The sequence below is a fragment of the Populus euphratica genome, unplaced genomic scaffold (assembly GCF_000495115.2).
Source record: "Populus euphratica unplaced genomic scaffold, PopEup_1.0 scaffold111.1, whole genome shotgun sequence".
In the NCBI taxonomy this organism is placed as follows: domain Eukaryota; kingdom Viridiplantae; phylum Streptophyta; class Magnoliopsida; order Malpighiales; family Salicaceae; genus Populus; species Populus euphratica.
The window spans coordinates 1,165,602-1,175,310 of record NW_011499877.1 but is presented as its reverse complement, the minus strand read 5'-3'; the positions used below and the strand labels follow the sequence as shown (position 1 = coordinate 1,175,310).

The 9,709-nt window shown below is 27.6% G+C and overlaps 1 protein-coding gene across 4 annotated transcripts in view; it reads right to left on the bottom strand.

Annotated features, from left to right (window-relative positions):
- Window positions 1-2,004, bottom strand: part of RR5 (response regulator 5) — a 2,257-nt gene extending 253 nt beyond the window's left edge. Inside the window, exons 1-5 of one of the 4 annotated variants that reach the window (XM_011030348.1) lie at window positions 1,603-2,004; window positions 1,436-1,512; window positions 1,261-1,338; window positions 1,049-1,122; window positions 5-467 (exon numbers count right to left, since the gene is read on the bottom strand). In XM_011030348.1, the coding sequence (XP_011028650.1) occupies window positions 185-467; window positions 1,049-1,122; window positions 1,261-1,338; window positions 1,436-1,512; window positions 1,603-1,780 (690 nt within the window). In that variant the 5' untranslated portion in view covers window positions 1,781-2,004 and the 3' untranslated portion in view covers window positions 5-184. Of the gene's footprint in view, window positions 468-1,048; window positions 1,123-1,260; window positions 1,339-1,435; window positions 1,513-1,602 lie in introns of all 4 variants that reach the window. The other 3 variants (XM_011030349.1, XM_011030347.1, XM_011030350.1) reach the window with 3 other exon arrangements.
- Window positions 2,005-9,709: the final 7,705 nt, after the last annotated feature.

Genomic DNA, 9,709 nt, shown 5'->3' with positions numbered 1-9,709 from the left:
CAAATCCCTTTCACGGTTTCCCTACACTTGCTTCTTCATGTGCTAATCAATTCTTCATGTCAGGTTAAGTCAGCCAAGTATGAGCAAAACATGGGAAAGTGATCTCCTGTCCGGAGCAGGGTGTGCTATTGAGTATAAACAAAGACCTAACAAAACTGCCACTCCAATCCATGTGACTACAGAATTAGTCTCTGGTTTGCAATTTAGGCCTCTTTGACAAACTCAAAGTAGGAAATGGTGATGAAGAATGAAGTTCGGACGGCAGAAAATCAAAAGCAGGGGACGAGGATGATTGTACAAGCGGTGGTTGTGACAATGAATAGAAACAATCTTCCCTTCCTCTCTTCCTAACACTTCTCCTTTTCTTTTGCTCTCCATCGCCTCCCATTATAACGTCTTTAATTCGTTTCACATCTGACAATTTCACTGGCTTAAGTATGTATTCTTCTGCCCCTTCTTCTAAACACCTGAGCCATTTAATAATAAGCAGTTAGCATCAATGTTCATTTCTGATACAATCACGATAAAACAAAAAAAAAAAATAGGAAAAGAAAATCTCATCGCGGAGATCAACTTGTCAAGCAAGCTCACCCCATATACAATTTTGATATTCTATAATTCAAAATGCATGGAACTGGTCTCTGGTTGAAAACAGAGACATCTTAAAAAAATACAGGCAGACTGAAAATATTATCAGATTTTGACGCACCAAAATATGCTGCTAATGAACAATGAATCAGAGAATTTTAAACAGAAGCGCTTTAAGTAATCAGTAATTACATCAAATTAGTCCTTCATTTCTACAGAATTATACTTGGGCAGAGTTGTAGAAAGAACTGTATCCTACTCGACACGGATCGAAATATAAGATATTCGTCCAGATTTGCTCTTTGAATTGTTAGTTATCATAATATTTAACAAATTTATTTCCTTTTCTAACTCAAAGTTCATCAATTGACAGAGAACTCCAAAACATTAAACAAGATGAAAAATTCATCTTTCCACCAAGCCCACAGAAAAGGAAAGATTAAGCCAGGGAGGAGGATACCTATCAATACGAGCCAAGATGTTCTCAGATGACATGATCACTACAGGAATCTCTCTGAAAGCTGATGATTCCTGCTACAAAACCAAAGTTCCAAAACCCCATCAACATACAATTCAATAAATTAATTTTCATTTCTCATCTTATGCATTCTATCAACAAAATAAAGATTGAACAAAAAAGGTACGTGAAGAAAGTAAGAGGATGGCACGGACCTTAATCTTTTTAAGCAGCTCATATCCTGTCATCCCCGGCATGGAGTAATCGGTCATGATGAGATTGATTTTCAAATCCTATAATCACAACGATTAAGCAATAATAAACCGTCAGCACTACTTGATTTCTCAGCAAAGGAACAGAGATCCAATAACGTTACTCTTTTGTCCTTACATTGAACGCAACAGAGCTCTTCTCTCCATCCAATCCAAGATACTGCAAAGCTCTGCTCCCACTCTCTACAACAGTCACTGCAAATATCCAAAAATCCCAATCAGTTTCAAAAACACAAAAAACAAAAAGACCATTAATTAAAACCTCAAAAAAAAAAAAAGGATCACCTTTACAAGATGATATCTTAAGCAACCTCTCTATAACCTTCCTGTCTACAAAGCTATCATCTACAGCTAGAACATGCAACTCCTCTGAACCAGAAACAGACCCTTTAGAAACTCCAACTTCATCCGCCAAACTTCGCCTTAAGATCTCGCCGGCCGTTTCCATATCACCAGAAAACATGTGCGTGTGGTGTATCTATCGACGGGGTCTTTGGTTGGTAATGGCTTTCTTGCAATTCAGAACTACTATATGTCAAAGTTTAAAAGTAGTGAGGTTTCAAAGTTTGTGGGTGGATTTATATGAAAATGAAAAAGGGGAAGATTTGAGGGAGATATTGCCATGTTCACCTCTTCCTTTAAAGCAGAAAATGTTCGTGAGATTCTGAAGATTTCATTTCTTGAGATCTTAGCAAATCTTAAAGTAGCCCCACTTCGTCTCTTGTCCTGTCATACGTTCATGGATTCTATGGTCTCCCTTAGATTTTCACTCTCCACTACAAGACAAAAGCAAAAGTGCCCCACAGCGTTATTATGTCCTTTCTTTTTCTTTCTTTTCTTTTTTTTTTCAATTTTGGATAATAGAGTAGATTATTCTTTTCAAATTTTTTTCCTAATCTCTCAAGATTTTATCCGCACAATTCTAGAATCACATCATATGATTTTACTAAAAAGAGTTTCTACTGAATATTGGTTTTTCTAATACAATTCATTTTTTATCTTTTTTTTATTAATTTTAAAACAAGTGATTTGACTAAAAGTATAAAATATATTAGAGCATTTCAACCAGAATTTGTAGAAAATTTAAATTTTTTTTACTTTAAATTAGTTAGTTTTAGTGATTTTGAATTGTGTTAATGTATGATATTAAAAATATATTTTTAAAAATAAAAATTTATTCTTTTAATATACTTTCAAGTAAAAAAATATTTTAAAAAACAATCATTATTATTATCTCAAACATTCATATTATTTGCATAACATTTAATATGATATAGTATTGTATTTTACATGCATCAAATAAAGTATTGTATTAATTTTAAATTTTAAAAAAAAATAGAAAGTATTTGTAAGTATTTTTAACCAAAAGTAAAAGTTTTTATTGTTTAAAAAAATAAAAAAAATAAAAACTTCCACATGTAAATTTAAAGCATATCCAAATTACATCAGTATTAAGGGGGGGAAATGATGCTAACTATATGCTCATTAAAATCATACAAAGAAGATTTTATACAAGATAAATTATAATTAGACTTGAAACTATAATACTATAGAAAGGAAAACTTTTATTTTTCAGTAACCCAAAGCTATCTTCAATAATCCTAATCCTTCTCTCGCTATTCACTTTTACTTCAACAATAGCGATGGAAATGGGATGGATTATACCTCCCCGTCCTTGCCCTATATTGACAGAGACAAGTATTCTTGTAATCCTTATAAAAACAATCTCGATTGCAAGATATATATAATAATTGTTATATATATATATATATATAATAATTCACATGTCATGTGATTGAGAACAATAATTGTTAACTATTATTTTTTAAGCAAAACAATTAAGAAATTTGAAGTCGGTCATTGACTAATAAAGGAGGGTAAAGCCGATCATCAATCAAGAAGATTATTTGAATTTAATAATCGATTGGTCATGTTCTATGTAGAATAGGAATTTTTAGCAAGATAACTAATGAATATTATAGATTAATGTAAATACATTTGCTTATCAGAAGGATATGTATAAAGAAATATAAATTATATAAAAAATAAGATTACATAGCCCATATCATTTATAGATAGTTTATATAGAACTACGATTTTATATTTGCATAAAAATTATCTCTATAACAATATAAATAGGTTATTCAACGACTTAAAATAATAGTAAGTACCATAAACATAATTTATTCCCACTCTTACTGTATATTGATTTCTTTTGATTATTGCAGTTTATTTGTTCCACTTACAAGCCTTTTTTATTACTTTTATTTTCTTTTATATTCTTTTGTAGTTTGTTTTTTTAACATTATCATTTTCCCTTCTTAACCAATTAGAGATCAGTAAGGCTACTACATGCCTCTACTCAAAACTAAGATTAAAATTATAATTTTTTCATATTAAAAAAAAATACAAGTAAAGAATTATCTATTATTAAATAATTAATCGACAAGTTAATGATGATTGGCTATTTAGTTATATATTATATAAATAGAGTGGCATACTCGATATGATAAGTTTTAGATTAGTCATCGTGCTTAAAAAATGAATTGAAATAAATATAATCATGATAACTAATGATTAATCAATCCACACAATTAATAGATATTATTTTCTAGATATAAAGAATTGATAAATAATTCACCAACACAATTATCAATGAAATAGCATGCGATAAACATGTTACATGATGAATATTCACCATCTAATTTTCTATAATAGCAAAAGATTATTCTTAAAAAAACAACTTTGGTGTCCTCACACATCCTACATCATAAGCATGTATTGTTCTCAATCCACCAAAAAAAAAAAAACTAATAAGGTTAAGTTAGCTCAATATTTAAAAGTGATAAAGTTGGATGTACAACTACATTTATAAATAGTCATTTATATAATTATTCATATTCTGAATGGATTGACAGGCTATATATGATCCTTACATGAATCAAGATAGTTGAATTTAAATAATTTTCTATAAAAAATAAAAAATTAATAAGGGAACACATCACCAAGTTCATTGATCAATATGGTAATGGTGTTGTCAATCCCTTTGTAAAACTAAGACTATTTGGTTCATTATTGACTAAAATTGTATTTATTTGGTACTCTATACTTCTTATTAACTTCATTAATAGTTAATAAGAGATGGAAGCTCATTTTTATGAGTATTTTTATATAATAAAATCAAAAGTAACATTGATTGACTTGGCTAGAATATTATAAAAAATATTTTATGTGAAATATATATATGCCTCATTTATCATATAATTTATCATATAATTTTATCTTAAAGAAAATACTTGAGGGCTAAGGCTAAACAAACTAGCACTTAACAAAAATCCAAGACCTCTAGATGTAAAAAGCCTTATGACAATGAATTTTATAAATATCAACCAAATAGAAGTTACCAAACTCATAGATGAAAATGAAAAATTGGTAAAAAATCATCGGCATTTTTTTAACCTTGATAAAAAATAAAAACAAGGTCGATTAACTGATATATAGTTCAAAATGATGCAATATTTAAATATAATAGGTGAAAAATAATTATGCTAGGCCATACACTATACTAAAAGAATGAATATTAGCCGCATGAAATATTAATTCTTTGATTAATAATCAAACACTTATTAAATTATTAAAATATGATATTGATGATCCACCAAACAAACAATTATTATTAAACCAAATCAAGCCCAAACTTGTACAAAACAAGTTAAAAATATTATAAAATGATAATTTTATATTAAAGACAATCTAAATATACATAAAAATCCCTTGATAGAAAGGGTGAGGAAGAAACAAAGTTAAATATCATTTTCATGCATATGTAAGGTTGTTTTAGATCTTAAGCAAGTCAAATGATATATTTTAAAAGAAATTTCTAAATGGATGGACAAAGTCATCACAAAGATAATAAGAAAATAAAAAATAAACAACCAACCCTAACTTGAAGAAAGAAATGTATTGGTTAAACAAGTAAGTCAAATATCAAGCACGAGAAATACTGTAAAACTATCCAATACAATAGGCCAACAATTATATAACTAAAGCGAAAAAAAATAGGTTAAGATTAAATTTTTAATTATAGGTTCTTCTTGTTGTAATGAAGAAACAAAAAACATATAATATATTGATCAAGAAATCAACAATTGTTTAACATATTAACAATAATTAATATCATATTATCTTTTAAAGATATCAAAATCTTGAATAAATCTTCACCACAAGGTGGTAAACCCACCAAGAGGGTACACAAATAACAAAGAAAAGAACATTAGAAAGGAGTAAAAACACCAAATAAATTGGATCGAGAAAACACCAAATCTAATGGCATAACTATCAGAATTAATATTAGCTAAAAGAAAAAAGGTTTTTAGGATAAAGATAAAAGGATTACTAGTACGAGAAAGCAAAAATATTTCTATTTTTATTCTAATTAATTAAGATAAATGTATGGATTGTATCTTAGAAAATTTGATAAGTTATAAGTATTCAACCTAGAAATAATTATATTACTACTGATAAAAATAATGAGTTAAAAATGATTAGTTTTTTTATGAAATTTTAGGTTTTATATTTATATCATTTTGATTTTAGTTTTTCCACATTCCCTTATTATTATATAACAATATAAATTATATATTGAGACCTTACTTAACAGTTTAAACTTTTGGATTGAATTGATTATTTGATATAGTATTAGAACCTTGATGATCAAGCAATCACGAGTTTGAATTTTATAATCTCTATTTATTTAATAAAAATTAAGCACTAAATAATGTGAGTTTATGTGAATTTTAAGTCCAAAAAGCTTTTATTTAAGAAAGTGTGTTGAACAATAATATGAATCATATATCAAGACACACCTAACAACTTAAGTTTTTTGGTTGAATTGGTTCTTTAACATTTATAGCTATATTTTTTTATTTGATAATAAATATATCTTTAAACTAGTTTGTAGGTTAACTATGACTAAATCTATTTTAGGATAGTTTTAAGGATATATTTCCACATCTTTACAGTGTAGTTAAAGAAATTTTCCTGTTCTATCTCATGATTTCAACCTAAAAAGTTGAAAAAGCAAAAAAAAAAAGATTTAGAGAATCTTAACTCATATTATAAGCATTCTATATTAGGTTTAGCTATACAAGACTTAAAATGTTCCTACATTTTATGGTTTAATGATCCGTTTATTCTTCACAGAGAAAAAGGTGAGGGTAAAAAACAAAAGGAGGAGGAAACCTTTTACTTCAAAAATAGGTGCAGGTTGCTTTTCTCTTCTTCCCGTTACAATGGATGCCTTTCTGTCTAATCACCAGGGATCACATAACTGAGAGAATGGCAAGAAAAGTCCCTTTGACCCGACGTCAACACCGTTAATTCTAAATACTGTTATTTATTTATTACTGTTAACTAACTGTAGCAAACAGTATGAGGGCTGCTGACCTCGTGGACCTGACCAATAGAAAGTGAGGTTTCTATTCGATAACCAAGAAAGGTCCGAAGCGGCGGCGTCAAAAATGGGAAAGGCCGCCCCTTGGACTGCCTGTGGCCGTGACCTGTCGACGGATCACAAAATCTTTGATTAGATATTCCTTTACTGCAGAATTTATTATTATTATTATTATTATTATTATTATGTAATAAAAATATAAGAGGTGTGGTTGGAATTATTTTTAAAATATTTTTTATTTAAAAGTATATTAAAATAATATTTTTTTAATTTTAAAAAATTATTTTTAATATTAGTATATTAAAATAATCTAAAAATATAAAAAAAATAATTAAAAATTAATTAATTAAAAAATATAAAAAAATTAATTTAAAATTAATTAATTAAAAAACACTTTCAAACACAAAAATAAATAGGGTATACTTCAATAGCTCATCTTTTGTAAGAATTTAATAAAAAAGTTAATTAGCATTCTCAAAGTTTAAATCATAATAATAAGAAAAAACAAACTTGAGATGACATCATCGTACACTGTGCAACAGGCAAGAGGGTTAACTGAGTGGGATTCCATAGAAAAAGCGACATAGACTTGTCATGCAATCTTCTCTTCTTTTATTTATAGATCTCCTCCATTTGCGTGAAAGTCCCTCTTTCACGAGTAATAAAATCGGTGACAGATAGCGTCCATTTTGCCAACGACAGCAGAGGAAGGTATGTCCTGTATGCACGACAGGTGACCGATGACTTCGAAGATACTGTACTATTTTTAAATGCTTCATCTTCGGCTACTTTCCTAAAGTGTGTATGATATGACCTTGATATCTTACTCGAGATCCGGTTCGGCTCGGATTAAATTAAGAAAAATAATGTTAAATTAATGCAAGTGTGTTTGAAAAAATAATTACTGGATATTGATAAAAATATAAAAAAAGAAAAGAAAAAATTAAAGTGCAAGTGTGTTTGAAAAAATAATTACTGGCTATTGATAAAAATATATATAAAAAAAAATTAAAAAAAAAAATTTATCATACAAAAGAATTACAAAATAACACTTATAAGCCAAATAAATATTTGAATTGGCTTGGATTAATCCTGTTAGCCTATAAATTATGTTACGAGATTTAAATAACCTGATAAAACAAAATAAAAAAAATCACCAAATATATTTTTTATGTATAAAAAAACAATGTCAAATTAGGAGATGGATAAAAAAAATAAGTACAAAAAAATTAATGTCAGCTATTGTTAACTTTTAAAATTTATGGCTGAAAAGTACCAAATATAGAAATATTATTAAAATCAATTCTCAACAAATTAACTATTAAATAAAAAAATTTTAAAAAATCAATAACACATAAGGATCCAAAAAAAATTCAACTAAAAGGAATAAAAAGGCATAAATCTACATGGATCAACTTGCCATACTTATAAGCTAAATCATATGATTAGAATAACCCTATAAAAAAAGAATTAAAGAAAACTATGAAGCTATTATTTAAAAAAAAAAATCAATGTAAAGTAAAGAGGGTGAAGAAAAAAATAAGTCCATGAAAAAAAAAAACGAGAACTCATATTAGCTCTTGAAACTCATGATCCAAATTATTTAATCAAAAACATCAAAACTAAAAAAATATGAAGCTCAGATCTTAAAATATCAACTATCAAATGATGAAGTTGGAAAAAATCAATCATAAAAAAAAATAAAACATGAAATAACAATAAAAAAAACGAGGATCAAGATGAAAGTTTATAAAAGAGATAAGAAAAAAAAATAAAGAAAAAAAGAACCCAGACCATATTTGAAAAAGAAAAAAAATAGATTGAAAAATAAAATTAAAAAACAAAACAAAAACTTACAAAAAGGCTAAAATATAAAAATAAAATAAAAAATTAAAAGTTTACAAGGATTAATATTTAAATATCCCCATCCTAAGATTTTAATTGACAGGCATAAATTTAAAGGTAGAAGAGAGAGAGAAAAACAATTATAGTGAAAATTTATAGTAAAAAACCAAACACATTATAAAAAGAGAAAAAGAACACCATGAAAAATCTAAAGACATGATGAGAGTAATTTTTCATCACTAGATGATGTTATACTAGCCATCAAAGCATAACAAAATCCTTTCATGTGCACCCGCATGTAATTCACAAACCTAACATATTAAAAAATTAAATAAAATTTAATTGATATAAAAGTATTAGTTTATTCCTTCACTAATCTTGTTATAACATAAAATCTTATATAAAAAAAAACATAAATTAAGTTTTATTATAAAAACAAAAAAAAAACATAAATTAAGTTTTATTTCAAGAGTAAGTTGGCAATTTCACTGCGTCTAAAAATATGAAACTCGAAGAAGCCCTAAGAAAGAAAAACTTCTCTAACTTCATTAAAACAAAAACGACAAATAAATAATATAAGAAAGATTATTTCACCCCAAGATAAGTCTTTTAGGATAATTTGATAAAAGATAAAATCATTAATTCACTGTTTTATTTCACAGTAATGTACTTTGTATCGTATCTTGTGCTTCAGGTTTTTTTTTTTTTTTTCCTGAAGCCCCGTATATTTTATTAATATAATATTTTATTAATATAGTTGTCTGTGTTGCCCGGAAAGGCCATCATGGGGCATCCATCGAATCCAAAGGGATGCGATGCAACCAGTTGGGTGGGAATTGCGAGGAGATTGGATTTGATTTTCTGCGTCCTTTCATTTCGGCAACAGAATCCAGGAGATGACATGGCACAGCACCTTCTCCGCTAAATTGTTAAAAAAATGTTGTTTTTTACTTTCCCGCGATCTTATCAGCAAAATGCCATTAGTCGATTCCAATGGACTCTTTTCATTGTTTTATTGAGATTCGATTTTCCATAATAACACGTGGCTACTTTACTTTGGTTTTGTGAAATAAATTTGTTCTAAAAATATTTTTT